Below are 20,900 nucleotides of genomic sequence, written 5' to 3'. Positions count from 1 at the left end.
CTGAACTGTGCTAACTGTGCTAACCAGTCGACCACCGTGCCGCCGGATTACAGTCTATTAAGGTAATTTAAAATAGTTGTATTTTTGCTGTATTTTGATTTCAGTTAAATCAAATAGCTAAAACAAAATCGCACTACATGCGTTTGTGTTTATTTTATACGATTACTCGACAGGTAATAGTAATCTAATGGGGTAACTCCGACATCTAGTGGCATTATTTGTCCAATACAATGCCCGAACTTGCCACCGCATTAACAACATCTGAGATATAATTTATAAAATATACGGTAATTTTTATAGATGCTAAATAACACCCAATTGTAGATTGAAATGACACGAAGGAAGCGATTTATTTGTATTTTTGACAGCTCCGCCCTCCTCACAAACCCCCGTGCCCCTTCTCAGCCTCCCGTTTCCCACAATGCACTGCGGGCATCACCACCAAGATGGCCGATGTCATGGAGGAGTATGAGAAAGAGGCTGGCTGCGTCCCTATTCTCCATCCAGAGGTACGTTTTGTACAACTGGTCGCTCGGGCGCGTACGCATGAGCACACCTTAAACCAAATTCGGGGCATCGGCATGGATGTTCTTTGTATTTCGTCGTGCTTTTTCTCCGCAAGACCCAATGCCCCCTGCATTACCACTAGTGGGGGGGGGCGGGGGTGGGATGTAAGGCTGCTAACGATGCTAAATGCGCTAACGGTACCCCCCACCACACGCACCCTCCTGCTGCATTGCTAGTGCATACACACACATACACATACACACACACACTGGATGTCGGCGTTATTTTCACGCGAAAGTGGCTGTTTTCCTCGATTTTTACCAAATGCACAGCCGCTATCGTGCATTCTAAACGGCGCGGTTGAATGTCGTTTCGTGTAACGACAATGATTAGTAAAGCGTCATGTAGCTCCGGAGCTGCATTGACAGCGCTCGCTGGAGTAAATGTGTGTCAAACATCAAAAAGGCCGCCATGTATTAGGGAAGGCATTACTAACATCCAATTATTATTCTTATTTTTGTTTTACGACATGTGTCGTGTAATAACCTACTTGCACTAAAACACATCCGTCCATGGCTATGAGTGTCCATCAAGGTCCAATTTCTTATATGCTACTTGCTGCTCATTTCGATTTAAAAATAACAGTTTGCTAGAACAAAGACTCAGTAATTGCGTTATTTGGGCTGTTTGTTGCCTAATTGTTGCTTACAGGGGTGATGGGAGCGTACTGCGTGGCTTTAGTTCATTTTAAACCATGTTAGCCGCCCAATTAGAAAGGGTAGTCACTATTGAAATGTTTGCAACGACTTAGCATTGGCTCATCAATTAATCGAACACTTATTTTTTAACCAGAAAATAAATATTGAGATAGACAGAGGTCTCTTTTTCACGGGTGATCTAACCAAGAAAGTGGAGCATAATTCACATAATAATAATACGTTTATACAAAAGAGTGCAGTATACATAAAAGAGCAGTATACATACAATTATACATGAAAGGGCATATATGATTAAAGTACATTTGCAAACAGCAAACGAGGCCTATTTCAATTGACTCTGAATGTCATGTAATCCAATAATGCTGTTTGGCCTGCTTACACATCTACTAAATGGACATACATGGTTTTTGATACAATGCGTGTGTGGATATTAACATGGATGTGTGACCATATGGCGTGATAGGAAGTGGGTGCATTTCCTCATATCATATTTTTTTATAATAACATAATAACTTTCCCTTTTTTGCTGCTAGGCCCAGACAGCAATAAAACAGCTTTGTTGCTTTCTCCACACTTTGCTTCCAGTTTGCGTGGTAATTGGCCCCACTGCTGGACACACTGCCCATAGATAGAGAGAGGAACAAGAGCCGGCACTAAAATTAAGTAAATGGCCGTGAGAGAGAGAGCACTAAATAGGACACGAAAATTGAGCTATACCGGTATGTGTGTTTCTTGCCAGCAGACGAACAATCGGCTGTCAGGAAAAACGCAGTTGTTTGTTTACATTCAAACTCAGGTTGCAGCAAACTTGAGTGTTGTCATGTAGGCTGTGATAGCAAGATTCTAATTTCAGTGACCATCCCCTCACAAAGCATGTAACTACCCTAAACCAACTTCAGGCCAACATGGTTAAAAAATGGAAGAAATACATTGTGAAGAACACTTTCATGTGATCAGGTAAATAATGGAGAGGCTTATTGCACTTATCGCTGCACTGACAAATGCCTTTTTACTTGGTCGGAGTGGCGTGAAGGGACACCGGTGTAGGCGATTGAGAGAAGGTGTCATCATGGGATAGTGATGTCGGGGGGAAATGATTTAACATCTGTTGTTGGTGGGTTAACAGACTCCCCACCGTGCCTGGATGGACTTGATCAATTGTCAGCACTTTCAATCAATCTTTGAAGCCAGCTTTTAACAAAGAGTCTTTGAGAGCCACCATTTTGCCTGCTGGAATAATAATCGCTACATGTGTTATGGTCATAATCTGTTTTGTGTGTGTGTGTGTGTGTGTGTGTGTGTGTGTGTGTGTGTGTGCGTGTGTGTGCGTGTGTGTGCGTGCGTGTGTGTGTGTGTGTGTGGGGGGGTGGTGTGCGTGTGTGTGTGGGCGTGCGTGTGCGTGTGCGTGTGTGTGTGTGTGTGTGTTTTTAATTTTTTTTTTACACTTTTCAAGATCTCTGTAGACTACTTTTTCCTCAAAAGTGGCATCATGCCTGTTGCAAGTATGAATGCCGACTTTGGAAAACAGCCTCTTCTGTCATAAAATGTAGAAAATAGAAAAAAATGATATTGTGTATTATTCTCTTTTTTATAATTCATATTATATTGTTATCTATTATTTGAAGTTGCATTAATGTTTTGAAAAATGTGAACATGCCAGTAAACTAGCTAAAAATGTTTTTTTTTGTATGCATTTGCCTGATATTGTATATGATACCTCCTGTTAGCCTCCATGAACAACATAGCATATTGTATTGCATATGTTGTGTTCTCAAGCCATCGAGGCTAATTGCCGGTTCTGCCGCGTTACCGTGGAGGCTAATTGAATGTGAGAAGTGAGCGCAGATGCTGCATCGCACGTGTGACACGTTAGATCTTCCACCGCAGGACTAGATTAGCTGGCGTTGTCCTGTTCTACCGCTGCCTTCCCTTCCTGGTTGATCAGAAACATTTATAGATGATCATGAAACATGTATGAACGATGTAGTACTCACTTGACTTTGCTAGGTCTTAGACTCTCAAATGTCCGACTGCCTCCTTGTCTGGACTGCACCTGCTTATAAGGCATTGCCAAAAAAAAACCTGGCGCAAACATGACCTGTGCTGCTCTTTTACCTTTAGGAAATCAAGCCTCAGAGCCATTTCAACCACGGCTACAGCGATAACGTCAGCCGCAAGAACCACGTGGACGACTACAGCACATGGGACATTGTTAAAGCCACGCAGTGAGTGCAAATAGAGCCTTTTGCTCGGATTTGGAATCGATTCACCTTAACATTACTTTGTCTCCTCTGCAGGTACGGCATCTTTGAGCGATGCAGGGAGCTGGTGGAGGCCGGATTTGACGTCCGGCAGCCGGACAAAGAAAATGTGACACTCCTCCACTGGGCTGCCATTAACAACAGAGTAGACTTGGTCAAGTGAGTCTCCCTCCTTTTTCTGGCGTTCTTTCTAGTAATGGCATAGGCGCTAATAACACTTTGCCACAGGTACTATATATCAAAGGGTGCCATAGTGGACCAGCTAGGAGGAGACCTCAACTCCACACCATTGCACTGGGCCACCAGGTACCTTCGCCAACTCTTTTGCGGTGAACATGTGAAGTGTCTTTGCTGCTGCATTATTGATAGCTTGTCCTCCACCTTGCATTGACCTTTAAAAGCCCCCATAGTCTTCTTCGTCGTCTCTATGACTGCAGCGAGGTGGAAAAGAAACCCGTATGCATCACTGTCATTGTCTGCCTTGGGAATACAGTTGCATGCAAGATTTGCAGTTCAACTGAATTGTGGAATCACAGGTTGCCATTTGGAATGCAGTGAACCCACCCTCGCTTTTCGTGGCGGTTTGGGGCAGAGACCAACATTTCCTCTCCCGTGAAATAGATTTTTATGACTTCTTTTCTTTCAGACAAGGCCACCTATCCATGGTGGTGCAGCTCATGAAATACGGCGCCGACCCGTCATTGATCGACGGCGAGGGTTGCAGCTGCGTCCACTTGGCCGCCCAGTTTGGCCACACTTCCATTGTTGCCTACCTTATTGCCAAGGGACAGGTTAGATGTGGATCATACTATATATCCTGTCACATTCCGGAAACATGCGTGTTAGATTCATTGACAACTCTAAATTTGTGATTCTCGAAGCCCGGCACTCCCCCTAGTGGCACTTTTAAGCATCACTCCCAAGTACAGTTCAGTTGTATTCAACTTAAGCTCAGTACATTTGCATTCACTCTGTTTTTAGACATTTATTTTGGTGAAATTTAACGTTTATTTGCAATACATATGAATTTGTCCATGATATTGAATGTGAGTGCTCACGGTTATTTGTCTTTTTGTGTGACGCAAGGGTGCCTGATGAATTTTCATTCTGGGTTACGCCACCATTCCCCACCTGAGGGAGACATTGCATTCGTTTTGTCTTCATGTGCCTTCTCATCTAATTTGCTTTTTCAGCCGTTTCTACCCTCTCCTTGTGTTGCATGCATGGCAGGATGTGGACATGATGGACCAGAATGGCATGACTCCCCTCATGTGGGCGGCGTACAGGACGCACAGGTGCGTAAACCAGTGTTTTTCAAACTCTGGTGTGCCGCGAGATATTGTCAGGTGTGCCGTGGGAAATGATCTAATGTGTGGTCTAGCGCCTGGCAGCGTAATCATGATTTAGTTTACTACGTTGTAGTGCTCTTCCATACCAGCAGGTAGCAGCAGCAGGTAGCTAATTGTCTTTGTTTAAAAGCAAGAGAATTAGTGACACTTTATCCAAACAGGCCCACGTTTCACACTAAGTATCAATATGAAACATTAAAAAATACTTTTTTCTTTGTGTTTAATTCCTATCCAAGACGTTATGACATAACGTCATTCTTCAATGTTAAAAAATGCTTGTATAAACAATGTATAAACAATATATAAACACTTATATTGTTAAATATAAGCTTTTTTTTTCACAATTTCAGCCAGTGGTCTGCTGCGGCATTTTTTTTCAATGAAATAAATGTGCCTTGACTCCAAAAAAGTTTGAAAAACACTGGTGTAAACACACACGTCTGATGATGGTGGTGTTGCTGACTAGGAAAAACAGCAGAAGTAAGCTCTTATCTAGCTACCATACGATAGCCGTGACGATGTTATGTGGTGCCCTATTAGCCTCCAGAATAAAATAAATAACACAATACCAAATTTGCACACTGTCATCTCTTAATAACCAACACATCGTTCTTTTATAATTACAGTCAATATTCCTTCCTTGTGTCGCTATCGTAACCTCGAAAAAGCACATTTGCCAGAATTGTCGTGAAACCTTGGACCCCCTTGTAGTAGTGCAGTTCAATTGTAGCAGGATAGCACGTCTTTCATTTTCATGTTCTGGCTACAGCGTGGACCCCACCCGGCTGCTGCTCACCTTCAACGTGTCCGTGAACCTGGGCGACAAGTACCACAAGAACACGGCGCTGCACTGGGCCGTGCTGGCCGGCAACACCACCGTCATCAGCCTGCTGCTGGACGCCAATGCCAACGTTGACGCGCAGAACATCAAGGTACTAAAATCGCTCTGCGCAAAGTCACTTTCTGTGTCACACTCACTTTACTTATTGTATGTTGTGACTCGCGTTTCAGGGTGAATCGCCGCTGGATCTCGCCAAGCAAAGGAAGAACGTGTGGATGATCAATCACTTGCAGGAAGCGCGGCAGGCCAAAGGCTACGACAGCCCGTCCTACTTGAAGAGGCTCAAGATGGACAAGGTGGGCGCAGCCATAGAAGATTACGGCATGCTGATGACAATTCTCTGTAAAATTGTTAGTTAACTCTCAGTCATGAGTCACGTTTCATCATGTCGGTCTGACAGGAAGGAGCACTGAACTAATGGTGTGTTTCATACTTGTACAAGACAGTGATGGCCACATTACAGGGAGACAACAGGGAGCTTCATGTATGCGTTAAGTGGAATGAAAGCTGGATTTATGAGTTAAGATGCTCAATTTCAAGTTCAGTTTACTTAATATCAAATATATTTTCCCCATTGGAATGAATTGAGATGACCATGTTGTAGACAAAAATAAAAACCAACACTTTTTTTGTGACATGTTTTTAATGAAGAAAACAGTGCTTTTATGGAGTGTAATGACTATCGCTGGCTTTGGGCCAAAACCTCATAAGTCACATTTTGGTGAATTTATAGTTTTCCCAAAAATCTTTAATATTTGTCAGTCCACAGGCGTGGGTGTTATTTTTACACATTATTGACCAATGTAAAGTGTTGAAAATGGCTTGCTTGCTTTCAGCAAAGCTAATGGTTGAACAAACTTGCCATTTTGGGGCTCTCCTGAAGAGTGACCATTTTGGAGGTACAAACGTTTGGCCCGACACCGGCGATATGCAGAATAAGTGTTGTTGCCTAGTGATCTATACTTGATTTGGTGTGAGCCGTGTCATTAACAAATGGATTTAGGCTATTTTTTTTCGGCATATGTCATAATAACTGCACAGTAGTTGAGGCATTTTTTTGTTTTGTTTTCCAGCAGCACACAAGAATAATGATGTGATATTCACAGCACCGGGCAAAGCAGAATGAGAACAGCCGTGCATGCGGAACATGAATAATTGATACTAGGCATTTGGCTGTGAATGGGAAACTTCATGAATGGACAAGAGGAAATATTGATTTTTTTTTTTTGTTGCCTGCCCGCAGGAGGTAAGACAGAAGGTGATGCTGGGAACGCCCTTCCTGGTCATCTGGCTGGTGGGCTTCATCGCCGACCTCGACATCGACTCTTGGCTTATCAAGGGCCTCATGTACGTGGGCGTCTGGGTGGCCGTGCAGTTTCTCTCCAAGTAAGTCTGGATGGGAGCGTGTTTCCTCTTTCATTGTCGGAAGAGTTCATATTTTATGGTTAAAAGGTCAACCCCACGCCCCATTGAACTTGTATTCATTGTGCTAACAATAAATCCCCTAAAAGCATTTGTCATCACGCACGGTCAAATTCGAGGATGTCGTTTGTCTTCCAGGGTTTTCTTTGACCACTCCATGCACAGTGCCCTCCCGCTGGGAATCTACCTGGCCACCAAGTTTTGGATGTATACAACTTGGTTCTACTGGTTCTGGAATGATATCCTTTTGGGATTTACCCCAGTGTGTGGAAAACAGGCCCATTCCTCTGTCTCATTTTGTGGAGTCATGTGACACGAGCAAACCTGCACCAACCCGTCATATTGACAGATGGCTTCTAATGTCCACCAGACGGCAGTTCGCCTGCGTGTAGAGCACTGTCTAGTAATAGCGGAGGAATTAGTGGGAATGTGGAATTAAAGCTTCTTGGTCATTCCAGTACATCTGACATAATCGAGGTTGTAAATGAGACCGATTTGACTGCTTTCCCTTCACTTTAGTTATATTTAGACAGAACACAAACAATTTTGTGCTATGGGCTGAGTTTTAATCTATTTGGCTTAAAAGAGCCCAACAACCCAAAGCATGAATCGGGATGGATGGCAAAGCGGAGTGTCCAAGATATGTGTGTGCAAATGAGCTTGTTAGCCACTTTTCTGTGTTTTTAGATTTATCAACGGAGAGTTGAAGTGGAACAGCCCAGGCAGAGAGAGAATCTGGCTGCATGTGTGTTCTTTTATTTTTTTATTTTTTCCTGTTCAGGGAAGAATTGCCTTTCTGTTTGGAAGCTGCTAATTGAAGGAGGGGAGGGCATTGAATCATATGCCTCATTGCTGCACTAATAGGGAGGGTGAGTGCAGATGTCTTTGACCTGAGCTTGATGAAAAGAGACACACTGGGTGTCTTCATTTCAACACTGGTTGTGATTTATGGGCTCGAGCGGGGCTGGGCAAACTGGAGTTCAAGCACGGGTCATTTGAAAATTGGGAAAAAGAACATGTACTTTTGTATTTAAACAATGTTATATTATGATTGTTTATAACTAATAGTTATGATTACAATAAATTGTGTAATAGTACCTGTTAAATGTACATTTGAAAAAGTTCTATCGAATTCTTTACTGTATAAATTAATGGATTTCACATTTTCTAAAATGTCATTATTTAAAATTCATAAATAAAACATTTTTTGTAAACAGTCAAATTAAATAACGATTGGCTTGACTGTCAGATGTACATGTACAAAAATGTATTATTTACGATAATAATTTGGTTAATTGAGTTTTACTCCTTTAAAAAAAAAAGTTCTCTTTTTAATACCAAAGTAACAGAATTCTTATAAGTCAAATTAAAAAAATACACATACCGTACATTTCTGTATTATCAAATTCATTTTTTGTACACCAATTTATGATGATTAATTGTTAATAATAATTTTACATACACACTATAGCATTTTCTTCCTATGTGGCCAGACTTTGTCCACAACTGCGTTAAAGTGATATCTTGGCTTTTGATTGTCAGCAGTAAAGTACAACATCTGGCAACAACTGTTTCAGCCTCTGAAAGAAGCCACGGTTGACCGTGAGTTTTCAGTGTTGTTTCATACATGGGTCGTTGACACCCCCTTTGAGTGCTGGCATGTGTTCTCTTGTTTGTGGTTTGCCGCATTGTCACTGTTTGTCTGCAGTCGTTTTTCCTCCCTTTACCATTAGAGGACATGCTGCTGCATGTTTCTGACATACGGACACTTATGCTGTGTTGTGAAAACTTCATAGGTTCCCCATTTAAGGCTTAAAAAGGCATCAGTGCCGTAGCGTTTATTCAGTATGACGTGAGCGTTGACTGTGTTCCTTGACCTGGCGGCGCACATCTCCCCTTTGCCACAGTCCATGTGCCATTCCTCATAAACACGCTGGCTCTGTTCTACAACTTTGGCAAATCGTGGAAATCAGACCCAGGAATCATTAAAGCCTCCGAGGAGCAGAAGAAAAAGGTAAAATCATCACTTTTCAGCAGTCCCAGTTGAGGCTTTCAAACTGTCGCATTCCAATGTGGGGCGTTTTGAATACAGAAGAAATGCAACATGGCAGCCGCCTAGCATAGCGAGAAGCCCCTGTGTCTTCTCCCTCATTATTGGACTATAAAACACACCAAAAGGGGCCCGGGTTCCCCATCCTGTCATTGATTAACATGCTAAATATATCCCGCATTGTTGAGAGCTTCAAAGCTTCTGCCTTCCCTGTGTAGAGGACCCCCCCCCCCCCCATCCCTTGATTTCCCACAAAAGCAATTACAGACAGGAAATGATTTTCAATCTTTGTCTTCTGTGCACTGCGTCCGAATCATTTGCGTTTGCGTGTCTGCCGATAGAGTCCCAAGCCGATCCCTCGGCAAGGCATTAAGAAAAAAAACAAGCGCATACAAATTGTCTCAACTTTCTTAATTTTTATGTATTCAGTTGACAATGTCCCAATCTGATACCTTTTTATATAGTTGTCGTTCAAACCCAGTAAACAAAAGCATATCAGTGGTCCACCACATAATAATGTTGCAAACAAATGAAGTTGAATCTCCCATATCAAATAAACAAGCTCAAATCTAAAAAAACAAGATCAGGAGTTCAACTTGGTGCAGTAACAAAATCAAGATTTTAAATGGTCATTGAATTCAATTTGGCCCTATTATGATAGTTGTGTACCCATCATAAGTTGTTTTCTAATCATTCTGATCTGCTTTATTCCCTCCTCCAGACTATTGTGGAGCTGGCAGAGACGGGCAGCTTGGATCTCAGCATCTTCTGCAGCACTTGCTTGGTAAACCGGGATCACTTTTTTCCCCTCTCATATTTAAGGACAACTATGACTATTCAAGAATCGATTGTGTCACTTTGTCCCGGCGCAGATACGAAAGCCGATCAGATCCAAACACTGCGCCGTGTGCAACCGCTGCATCGCCAAGTTTGACCATCACTGCCCCTGGGTGGGCAACTGCGTGGGTACGTCGCGGACCATATTACTCTTGAGCTGATAAATGAGGCGTCATCATGATGATAGGCCACCCTAAGAGAGAAGAGGAAAGCGGAGCCTTAAATTAGGAGAAAAATGGTTGGACAGAGACAGCGGGGGAAGTGCGGAGCAACAGGGGGCTCGTAGAAGCAGATGGTCCGGATGAAGCTTTTAGAGCGAGGAAACAGATCACACCCCCACTGGAGTGTTTCAAAGTAGGAAAGGGAAGATGACCACTGATGATGAAGAAACACGGGCCTTTCACTTTGTTTGAACATGCTACATATAGCGGCATCAGCTTTGGAAATAGAGTCACATCATACCAGACAGCAGAGGTACATTACTGCACGATGACATTGACTGATGCTTTTTTAATGTCTGCGTGGGGCTCGTGGTTTTAGACTGAGGATTCAACAGGCGCCGTCCTGAGTCATCATGTCGGCCCCCCACAGCAGCACGATGAGCGGCGGCTCATTTGCATGAGACGAGACCACCCCTTCGAAACTAGCTAAATTGGTTAGGGGGCTATTATTCGTAATTCTGGAGGTGTTTTGGCACAAGCTTGTCACAGACTTCATATCCATTGCGAGTAACAAGCATGCGTGAGGAGAGTATCATTTCTAACTAAAACCACTTTTCCCCCCCACAGTCATTTCACGGCAAACTCTTCCTTTTCCAAACAAAAGCGGGAAGTGACGTTTGTTTTTTCTGTCCACAGGAAGCGGGAACCACCGCTATTTCATGGGTTACCTGTTCTTCCTGCTGTGTATGATCTGCTGGATGATGTACGGCTGCATCTCCTGTGAGTGCTTCCACCTGGGTGTTAATTGACGCTCCCCTTAAAAGGGTTTGGGCATTCCCAAAAGAAGCCACAAAATGGTGGCAAATCACTTCAGTGGGGGACACAACCCCCCAATTTTTTTTTACAGTAATATGTTCCATGCAGGCCCACTAGTCTCAACTTGATATTCTGACTAATATTGTGTTTGTGGAATATAGTACGAATTAAGCAGTAAAATGCACCCATCTCGGGGCAGCCATTTTGCCGCTTGCTGTTGCTCCCAGTTGCTCAGGGTTTCAGATAATAACCAGTCATGGCTCAGCTTCAGAAAACAGGTGAACCGTGATTGGTTGTTACCTGAGCAACTGTGATGTTTGGTTGTGTAGCACGTTTGAGCATGTCACTTCCTTCTGTGTCGAACGCCGTCTCTGTCCGCCGCAGACTGGAGGATCCACTGCGCCACCACTTACGCCAAGGACGGCTTCTGGCTCTACCTGACCCAGATCGCCGCCTGCTCGCCGTGGATGTTCTGGATGTTCCTCAACAGCGTCTTCCACTTCATGTGGGTGGCTGTGCTCATCATGTGTCAGCTCTATCAGGTCTGGACACCTCACTATGTTTTGCACCATCTAGCATAAATAAGACCCGCTGACATTGCCATTTTTGTCCCCCTACCAGATCGCCGCTCTAGGAATCACCACCAATGAGAGGATGAACGCTCGGCGGTACAAGCACTTTAAAGTCACAGCCACGTCCATCGAAAGCCCCTTCAAGTAAGTATTCAAGGATCTGATCTGATCTGATCCGATCCATGCGGTAGTAGTCTCCCACAGCTGCAACCCTGTGGTTTGTCAGACCTTGTCATTTTAGAAGTGGTTCATTTATAACCTGGGCAAGCACAAGCCAAAAGCACTACAGACAAGGATTGATGTGCGCCGCTGCCATTTTACCATGTGACTTCAAAAATGCCATTTAAAAAAAGCTGCTTCAAAACTAAAGTCATTATTATTTCGAGAGAAAATTGTAGTATGACACAAGAAGCTATTTGACAGTCAAAGTGCGAGGAGAAAAAATGCATCATCAATCAAATGTATGAAATCACGCATCACAGAGATTTTAAGCCTCCTGATGTCTTGAAAAAAGCCCTTAAGCCTTCATTCCTATGTTGGTCCATGCCTGTTTTGCAGCCACGGTTGCGTCCGCAACCTCATCGACTTCTTCGAGGTCCGCTGCTGCGGCCTGATCCGGCCCGTGGCCGTGGACTGGACCACGCAGTACACAATAGACTACGACCAGACGTCGGGCTCTGGCTACCAGCTGGTGTAAAAAGAGGAGTGTGAAGACAGAAGGGGGAGGGGGAGGTACTCGTTTGTTGTGAGAAATCGGCACTCCTTTGGACCAGCACGCAAAACATCGGACGGGATTAGCATGCTGTTAAGGGGCACCCCCCCCCACACCCCCACTCGCCCCTTTGTCACCACTATTAGAGGGAGATGGACAACAAAACGACACGAAATCAAAGCACCTCTGGTACTAGGAGAGATGCAGTTGCAGTATCCCCTCTTCACTCTATTTATGTTCTTTTATTTACAGATAAGGGAATGTCTTTTTATCAGAGTTCTGGACCGGCAAATATCCTAACAAAAAATCCAATGTGTCACAGGTATATTTATTTAAAATGTATTTATCGATGAGATGCTCCATCATTTTTTGACTTTTTTTTTTTAGCTGAATAGGCTTTTTATATTACAACGTATACCTGTAGCTGTTGGATGGTGTATTTATTATGGATTATAGGACAGGAAGGTTCATTCCATGTGTTTATATCAAAAAGCTGTAAAGTCTTATGTATGGTTTTTTTTGGTCTGCCTACAAACTTGCACTGATTTTTGTTTTTGTTTTTTTGGTTTTGCTGTTACTGAACAAAAGGGCCCAGCAGCACCTTTTCCCCATTGTTTACTTTTCCCGTATGTGAGGCGGCGTGTAAAGAATGTGTACATAAATAATCTCGAACTCATTTTTTTCTGTTTTTGTCTCTAGTTTTTTGAATCAACAGGAGGGGGACGAAATGACACGGACACGAAGAAGTGACTGTAGCTTTTAGTGATGTCCAACACTGGTGTCCCACAATTGCATGTATGATGCCCACCCCCTCCCCCAGGCCACTGTATATACTCAGTGTTACGTATTGGCAAGTGCATTCTGTTCCATTTGTTTCATTAACCCTTAAATCCTGTGTCTAGTGAACCCCTCGACTATGTATTATATTCCATGCTTGTGGACTGTACCCATCCATTTTTTTTTTTTTAATTATTTTCAAATGTCATGTATGGGTTTGTTATACCACTGGATGTACAAATTGTAAAGCAAAGACTAGACGTTTTTTTTTGTGTTTTTTTTTTGTAAAAGCAGAAATGTGATCATGCGAGATGGGCCTGGTGTTTTTTTCGCCCGTCAACACAAAAAGCAGCCCCGGTTTCACAAGTTCTTCCAACAAAAAAAGTCAGTTGCGTTCTGGGGATATACAGTATACTGTATATAAATATATACACGGGAAAATAATATATCATTTCCAGTGCCTCTCTCTCTCTCTCTGCCCACATCACTTTAACTCCGCTTCAGATGTAAAACATACGGGCATGGTTCAGTTTTAATGGCTTTAATAATAAAAGACAGTCAAATGTGAACTTTTATGTGGGTGGCGATGTCCTGTTTTATTTGAAAAATCGGCAAGTAATGGTGACGATGTTGTCACTCGGCGTGGACCAGGGCCCCCGCTCCTTGGCCGAAGCCGAATCCTTTCGGGCCAAAGTTCTTGGCATAGCAAGCTGTGGGGACCAATAAAAGATATTAATCCAAGATATAAATATGAAGCAAACACTACACTTACACCAAAGCCAAAGCAGAGCTGCATTTAATTTTGTTGGATGCACAGGTTATCATGATCTAAATTAGCTTCTGATGAGCAGTGCATGCTTGAATACTGATCTGCCCTCCTTTAAAATGTCATTTTAAAGAAACACTTCTCATTCGTTCTCATTGGAAAACTCCTGTAATCTTTTCTGTCCGCTTCAAATGTGTCATTTGAAGCTGAGATGCGACATTCCTGCTCGTCAAGTTTTACAAAAGCATCTTTAAGCTTTATGTGCCTTTACAGTGTGTGGATGCACTTTTTGGCCTGCTTTTCTTATCTCACTTTGGTGTCAGTGAGAAGTTCAAACAGCTTGTTAGTGTGTGAGAAACAGCCAAACAGTCGTAAATGGTTCGCCGTAGCCTTCTGAGTCGAAAATCAGACTGTTTGCTGGGTTGACATGGAGATGAGCAGAAAAGCAAAATGAGAAAAAATTTTGCATGTGACTGCTTCCTCTGATTGAAGTCATTGATGTCACATTCTACACAAATTAAATTTAAAGGGCCAGTGATGAAATGTTGGATCCGGTTGTTATATTTATCTCTCATCTGTCATGTTGAGTGGTGCTCTATTTTTATTTATTTTTCAGTTGCTCTCAGTACAGTTTATTGACTTTGAAAAGTATTCACCATAAAAGCCCAAATATGCTTCTACAGTTAAAAAAAAAAGATTGTTAAATTGTTGTATAATATCAGCACAAAAGAGTCAGCTGAAACGATGTGGCTCGTGAAGCCCTTCATGACGTCAATAACCAAGAAACAATGGATGCATGTCTGCCATTTTGTAACCTTTTTCAGTGCTGGGGGAGGGAAAAACGAGTTGGATGTCACCTTTGCAGTAGATTTCTCCTTCGTTGTCCGTCTGGGTGGTGGACTCCAGGCTCTTGCCGCACTTGGCACAGCGGAAGCAGGTCTTGTGCCACGGCTGTGGGCGCAAATGAACACACAGATTCTTTTTTGAGCAGTTAATGTGAATTTGTCAACCATAAAAAGAACAGGAATTTCACCACATTACATACACAGATAAGCAAATGCTAACAATAAACAGCAGTGTGGCTAAGGCCAGGGGTGCTCAAGTCCTATCCTCAATCCAGCCTCTTTTCCATCTCTCCCTGCCTCAAGCGATCCACTCATCAGCAAGCTTTGCACAAGCCTGATAATGAGTGTGGTCATGAGAATCAGGTGTGCAGCAGGCAGGGAGAGATGGAAAAGAGGCTGGATTGAGGATAGGACTTGAGCACCCCTGGCCTTAGCCACTCTGCTGTTTATTGTTAGCACCCCGTGGCTTCGGCTTTCGTCTCAGCCTATGGTTGGAATGCTGAAATGTGATTGCGTCCTTTGCAGAAAGTGCACAGGAAGTGGGACTTGATGACCTGACAGCTGGGGAAAGACACTACAATCAAAATCAAAACGTGGAGCAATTAGTAAGTTGTTGGTGTTATCCAACATAATAGAATCAATGTAATGCAATATAGCCTTGGATTTATGGTTCCTGGAGCATGTTTATGAGGAAAATGGATGATTTTTTTACAGAGTGTTATGCTTTCAAGTGGCCTTGGTTGGGGTCTTCACTGCTAAAGAAAAGCTTGGTAAGTTTACTTTCTGTCCCACTCTATTTGCTTTCACACTCTTTTTACTAATATATTAGAACACTTAATTGAATTTATACTGCCATGATATGACATACACTTATTGGAACTGATTTGATATTGCTGTTGGGACTACTGCTTCACTGAGATTGTTGAGACTGGATGGATTGCTATGATTTTTCTTGGTGTATTTCAGTGCCAAAGCCCTTGAAGTAATTTTAAAATAAAGCAACTACAATTGAACTTTAGCTATTGTGACTACTGTACTGTTAGTGCATTCATGGATTTGTTTGCACTCGCCATTTTGCTTTAGAATGTTTGAATGCCAGTAAAGTTAAAGCTATAATGATGAAAGTTGAACACGTAAAAGTTGTTGCAAGCTTGCCTTTGCTAGTTTGCCTTTGCTAGTTTGTAGTGGACCGCAAGTGAAGCCAATGAAAAAGATTTTGGGTAGTGGGTTGTAAATGTAAGACCAAAGTTAAAAACAAAAACAGCTGTATTTTGTACAGTTGTTGTTGTAAAAGTCTTATTTTATTTGACAAAAGAAAGGTACATTTTTGCGGGGAAAATAAATGGCAAATTTTCTAGAAAGACATTAAATATTTTGCGCAAAAGTAACAGGCCCCAACACCCATTCACCAAAAGAAAAAAAAAACAGCCCAAAAAGTTTTGGGAAAACGGATGAAAAAAAAATCATGTAAAAACTGTCACATTTTCCAAGAAAAGAAATATCTTTCGAGAAAATTGTCAAGGTTTTTGAGGAAATTGCCTTTTTTTTTTTTTTTTTTTAAATGTCGCCTTGTCTTCAACAAAAAAAGGATTATTGTTTTCTCGAAGAAATGGTCATCAACATAAGGGGATGTGAATGGGTGTGTATGCAGCTCATATTTCCACTTTTTCCCTGAAGCTAGAACAGTCACCTTGCCCGCGCCCATAATCTTCTCCGCGGCGTACACGGAGTCGCCACAGCGAGCGCATTTTTCCGATCCTCCAAACTTCTGGGCGAATTTGGACGGGTTGGGGTTGGTAGTGGGCTTGTGACACTGCGACCTGTCGAGAGAGAGGCGGGCACAACGCAGACAGTCGATAATGAATGTAATATCGTCCCCTGGAGGCCCTGGAGCTGCGCTCAGTGGAGGGTGACAGCGAGCCCTCCTGAATGAAGCTCTTTGTGGCGCTTTGTGATCTGGTGCAGCTCGTTACATAAGAAAACGCTTTCATAATAAGAAGCGGCGGATGTCTAGGGGTCGGATAAACACATTGGTTAGGTGTGTCTTTGGCTCAATTTTTCATAACAACATTCTTTGCCGTGTTATTGTGCAAACATCCAACTCAATGAAACGAAAGCAAGTCATTAGAGCGCTAAAAAACCGGATGCGGGAAGTACAGTCCTCGAATTACGATGTATCCAACCTATGACGTCTGTCTATCTGTTACAAGCTTGTAGTTGATAAATGCGATGAAATATGGAATATTTTGCAATTAATTAGTTTAAAAAATGTCATCGCTTGACAGCACAAGGAAAAAAGAAATCCTTGGAATGAAGTTGTCTTTTCTTGTGAAAAAATTACAAGGAAAAGTTGTTGGTTTTTTTGTCTGGATTTTTTTTTTTTCTTTCTAAGAATTTTGTGGGAATCGTACTATTTGAGACCCAAAAAGTACTGCAGAAAACTGTTGTTTTGCAGCGTAAAATTGTATCTAATTTCAAGAAACATGTCATTATCTATACAAGAACACTTTTTTTGTGCAATTTTCCGTTCAGAATGAAAACCAAAACTACTTTCCATGACCTAAATCCCAAATCCTGTTTAGCAAGAATCTGAAAGTGGACTATACATTCACTTTTGTGAATGCGAAGTAAGTTGGGAGAGCATCGCTTACTGCTCGGGTTTGATCCCCAGTCGCTCCCCTCGGTCCATGTTGAGCGTGCCGGCCCCCTGGCCGTAGCCGTAACCTTTTGGACCGTACTTCTTGCCGTAGCACGACCTGCAGTAGATCTCCTGGTCGTGGATGGCCACCGTGGTACTGTCCAGGCCTTTCCTGCACACCACTGACAGGACCACACACACGCACCAATTAGTTCATTCAATGCGTAGAGGTCTAACTTAGGATTTTACTTAAGGTGAGTAGTTTTTATTTTAGTCTTGTTTAAATGGGAAGGGGAAGTGGCAAAAAAACGATTGTGGCCAGCCATTCTTGGTACAAGCTCGTGAAAGTCCACGGTGGGGGGAAAAAATCGAGAAAAGGGCATGGAGCCAAGGACACAAAGTCCCCACTACTCATCATCTGCACAACTGCGACAAGCCCGTCTTTGTCAGACTTTCTAAGGCAACATCTCGGGTTCTGAGTGCGTCCCGGTCGCTCGGTGCCGGTCTGCGCGTGAGGTCTGCGCGTTTCCAGCTGAGATGGTCGGCACAAGTCCGCTCTTTCACCGCAGCGTGATCTCACTGGAGCACAACAAGCGCCCCTCTCAAACCCGGCCCGCTTATCTCATAGGTACTCACTGCAGAGAAAGCAGCTCTTGTGGAAGCTCTTGCCGTCGCACTGCACCTCCTCGGCGTGGTAGACCGTGCCGTGGCACGCCGTGCACTTGTTGCCTCCGCCCCAGTTCGGCATCGTGGCTGAGACGGGTGACAATATGGGCAATGGAATGCAAACAGGAGTTTAGAGCATTCTGACAATTTATCCTTTGAAAAAATGAATAGTTGTGATCAACACTGACAGAGAGGAGCAGAATTACTCTACAATGGTAGCAAGTGTTTGTAACGCGTTCGACTGTCGGTTGACTTCCAAAATGTTTCACCTCAAACCAACTTTTCTCATTGAAATTGCTTCAAACACAGCAGGCTGTATTTGAAGTAACCCTCATACAGGGATGAAACAAAACTACAAGCATTTTGCTGGAATAATGTTGTGTCATAAGTGCATTTGTTGGAGCTTATCAGCTTGGGAAGATTAAATGATTCATTTGATATTCGTATTGCTCATATTGGACTTGGACTGAGCAGCCAGAACGTTTTCCCTTATGACACTTTTCCCTTTTGCCATAAATGGTCAAAATCTTGAACCTGAAGTTTTAGAGATATTTTGAGCCATTCCACTTTCTACAGCTTGTAGACCAGGGATGGGCAACTGGCGGCTCATGGCAGTGGCCCCTTGATTAATGCCCCCCCCCCCAACAATTAATTAAAAATATAATCGGTGCAGATGTGAATCCTCGTGTGCTGAACTGTGAATATGGAGGGGTCGACTGTTGTTTCAAGTTGTAATATCACCAATCGCCACTAGATGGCAGACATGTCTTAGTTGCGCTGACACTAGGTCTTATACTGCCTACAATGCGAATAGGCCTATTTTTTTTTTTTTTTTGCAGATTTGAAATTATGTTCAGGACAAAAATATACCTAAAAAATTTGAGTGAGTTGATTTATGTGACTAATGTACAAAATGACTTCTTGCACTTTGTCGGTTTCTTCTTCAGCAGTTTAGTGCCATCCTTGAATGGTAACTTTTATGCAAGAGAACCCTTTGCACTGAAAAAAACAAAATACAGTATGTGCTTTTATATTGTTGTTTGCTTCAAATCCGTTGTTGTTGTTGTTGTGAGGATAGTGGTTCTTTTATACATGCATTGAAAACTGTATGATTATCAAAAATGACCTATATTAAGAGCACATATTTTGTGTCTGCATATATTTTGTCCATGTTTAAAATAGCATTTTTGTCCTCTGCTTTGGAAGTGCATGGTCCTATGTGGGCCCCCACTAGCACTGACAAAAACTTGTTGCCACCTCCAGCATTTAAGTTGCCCATCCCTGCTGTAGACTTTATAGGCTGCTCATGTTTATGTTTCTGAGAAATTTCTTCTAGATCAAAAATGGTAGTGACATTCTTTCTGGGCGGGGGAAAAAATATCCAACACTCACAACCTGGGGCTAAAGACCAGGATAAACTCGACTTAATACCCTGAGGAATGCCCCTGGGCGATGGGGGTGTCGCGGCAAGCTCGACCGCAGACCCTCAAGAAACATGACGTCACAATCGCTCCCTTGATGCATCGGCACTTGCGTCTGGCTGTAATTACAGACCCTGGCCCGCCCCGAAATGTGTCCATTTGGGCCATTTGAAGACCTTGATGTGATGACATGACTTACTATGTGATTATCTGGCCAGATGCTGTTCTGTTGTCTTCCTCACATCTGGATCAACACAATGCCAGGCTGACTCAAGAGCATAATAGACAACAGAAAGTCAAGAGTTCACACTAAAATGACTTTTTAAAGTTCACGTTAGTGATTTTTCAAAAATCAATTTTAGCACATTGTCTATGTCCTTTTTATAACTGAAGCAACGAAGGATGCGTTTAATGGAATCAAACTGGTTAGGTTAATCAAGATTTCCCAAGTTCCTAGGTCATGAACATGCCACCTGTACAGTGGTGGTCGCATCTCAAATCATCCTCACCCATTGAAATGCTCTTAATCTGTTCCAGTCCACCAAAAAAAAAAACGGCAACATTATTTTGGTATAACATCGATACTCAGTTTGTTAGCTCGTCTATGGCGTTTTGCATTGAGTGTTAGCATTCACTTTTGCATTGAGTGTTCGCATTAACTTTTGTACCAACTTTTGTAGGGCAAAGCTATGTGGTATTGTATGTAATTCTCTGTTTAGTTCAGTGGCGTGCAAAGGTGGGAGCGAGTTGGGGCCGCAAGCATCCATTCGGGGTTTGAGGGGTGGGCGTGCATCAAATCAATCCACCCCACAGACGACGAAAAATGTGAAACGGGTATCAAATTGTGTATCGGCAGCGAATGGAAAAGTCAAGCCTAACAGACGGTTACATATCGCCATTATTATTATTTTTTCATCGTTTGTCCGCACCCCTCCTTCCCCCCAATATTAATTTAATTTAGGTTTACATTTTATAATAATAATAATTAAAGTACTTAAGAAAAAAAAATCCACATTTCAGGTAGTTTAAAACTGCAGGTTGATCATGATGGTGGCACTTGGGGAGTTAAGTATTTTTTGAGTTGTTCTTTGTAAAAGGTTTGAGAACCACTGTATTGTAGATCATGTATTATGTAGCTGTATTATAGTACCATCATTTTAATGTTTTTTTCGGCATGTAGCATGTTTATGGTCAGAAAGCAATGAGAACTAAGGGAAACGGTTTGTTACATTCACACCGATTACGTTCCATTACAACTAACGCATACCACATAAACATTGATTTAAAAATGGTAACTCACGCGCCTGCGAACAATCAATAAATAACTCGACATGTTTACTTCGAAACTTTGTGCAACATACATATAGAAAAATACCTTTTGGTAGATGTTGCTACAAGCAGGCAGTTCCAGATGTTAAGGTGGCAAAATTCCAAAGGACGACGTCGCGTCGACTGTGTTGCGCCGTAATGTCTCGGTGACGTAGCACAGTGCTCGTTTTTTAGCGAGGGTGAGGTGGGCGGGGCTTAGGAGCTGCGAACG

General features: G+C 42.7%; 3 protein-coding genes across 6 annotated transcripts in view; 2 read left to right on the top strand and 1 right to left on the bottom strand.

Moving 5' to 3' along the window:
• Positions 1-392: 392 nt before the first annotated feature.
• zdhhc17 (zDHHC palmitoyltransferase 17) lies at positions 393-13,593 on the top strand. Its single transcript, XM_086022792.1, has 17 exons — positions 393-509; positions 3,348-3,451; positions 3,524-3,646; positions 3,716-3,793; positions 4,134-4,278; positions 4,718-4,782; positions 5,606-5,768; positions 5,848-5,973; positions 6,921-7,063; positions 7,238-7,340; positions 8,991-9,113; positions 9,871-9,933; positions 10,022-10,115; positions 10,844-10,927; positions 11,348-11,505; positions 11,585-11,679; positions 12,094-13,593. The coding sequence occupies exons 1-17, from the start codon at positions 447-449 to the stop codon at positions 12,230-12,232; spliced, it is 1,869 nt and encodes a 622-aa protein (XP_085878918.1). The 5' UTR covers positions 393-446; the 3' UTR covers positions 12,233-13,593.
• On the bottom strand, positions 13,550-20,864 carry csrp2 (cysteine and glycine-rich protein 2). Of its 3 annotated transcripts, none has more exons than XM_086022794.1 (7): positions 20,736-20,818; positions 19,560-19,625; positions 17,910-18,026; positions 17,287-17,455; positions 16,326-16,455; positions 14,648-14,741; positions 13,550-13,734 (listed from the first exon to the last, which is right to left on the bottom strand). In XM_086022794.1, the coding sequence occupies exons 3-7, from the start codon at positions 18,019-18,021 to the stop codon at positions 13,658-13,660; spliced, it is 582 nt and encodes a 193-aa protein (XP_085878920.1). In that variant the 5' UTR covers positions 18,022-18,026; positions 19,560-19,625; positions 20,736-20,818; the 3' UTR covers positions 13,550-13,657. The 3 variants fall into 3 exon arrangements, with proteins under 3 accessions (XP_085878920.1, XP_085878921.1, XP_085878919.1); XM_086022795.1 differs by having other exon boundaries at positions 19,560-19,604; XM_086022793.1 differs by lacking the exon at positions 19,560-19,625 and having other exon boundaries at positions 20,736-20,864.
• The window catches only part of nav3 (neuron navigator 3), a 217,769-nt gene continuing 211,888 nt past the window's right edge, over positions 15,020-20,900 (top strand). For both annotated transcript variants that reach the window (XM_086022785.1, XM_086022784.1), the window contains exons 1-2: positions 15,020-15,240; positions 15,350-15,405. The gene's annotated coding sequence lies outside the window, so the exon portion shown is untranslated. The remainder of the gene's footprint in view (positions 15,241-15,349; positions 15,406-20,900) is intronic.

This window comes from Filicampus tigris, chromosome 22 (genome assembly GCF_054856515.1).
Source record: "Filicampus tigris isolate MCC_2025a chromosome 22, RoL_Ftig_1.0, whole genome shotgun sequence".
In the NCBI taxonomy this organism is placed as follows: Eukaryota; Metazoa; Chordata; class Actinopteri; order Syngnathiformes; family Syngnathidae; genus Filicampus; species Filicampus tigris.
The sequence above is the reverse complement of the archived record's forward strand: the minus strand, read 5'-3'. Positions and strand labels throughout refer to the sequence as shown.

What these genes read in the sequence shown, in the direction of transcription:
- zdhhc17 (XM_086022792.1), top strand. Translation starts at nt 447, where the DNA reads ATGGCCGATGTCATGGAGGAGTATGAGAAAGAGGCTGGCTGCGTCCCT. An exon ending in TCCCTATTCTCCATCCAGAG is followed by an intron (nt 510 to 3,347) that starts GTACGTTTTGTA and finishes TTTTACCTTTAG; the next exon opens with GAAATCAAGCCTCAGAGCCA. An exon ending in GCCGTGCAGTTTCTCTCCAA is followed by an intron (nt 7,064 to 7,237) that starts GTAAGTCTGGAT and finishes TTTGTCTTCCAG; the next exon opens with GGTTTTCTTTGACCACTCCA.
- csrp2 (XM_086022793.1), bottom strand. Translation starts at nt 18,021, where the DNA reads ATGCCGAACTGGGGCGGAGGCAACAAGTGCACGGCGTGCCACGGCACG. An exon ending in CAAGAGCTGCTTTCTCTGCA is followed by an intron (nt 17,456 to 17,909) that starts GTGAGTACCTAT and finishes TGGTCCTGTCAG; the next exon opens with TGGTGTGCAGGAAAGGCCTG. An exon ending in CTGGGGATCAAACCCGAGCA is followed by an intron (nt 16,456 to 17,286) that starts GTAAGCGATGCT and finishes CTCTCTCGACAG; the next exon opens with GTCGCAGTGTCACAAGCCCA.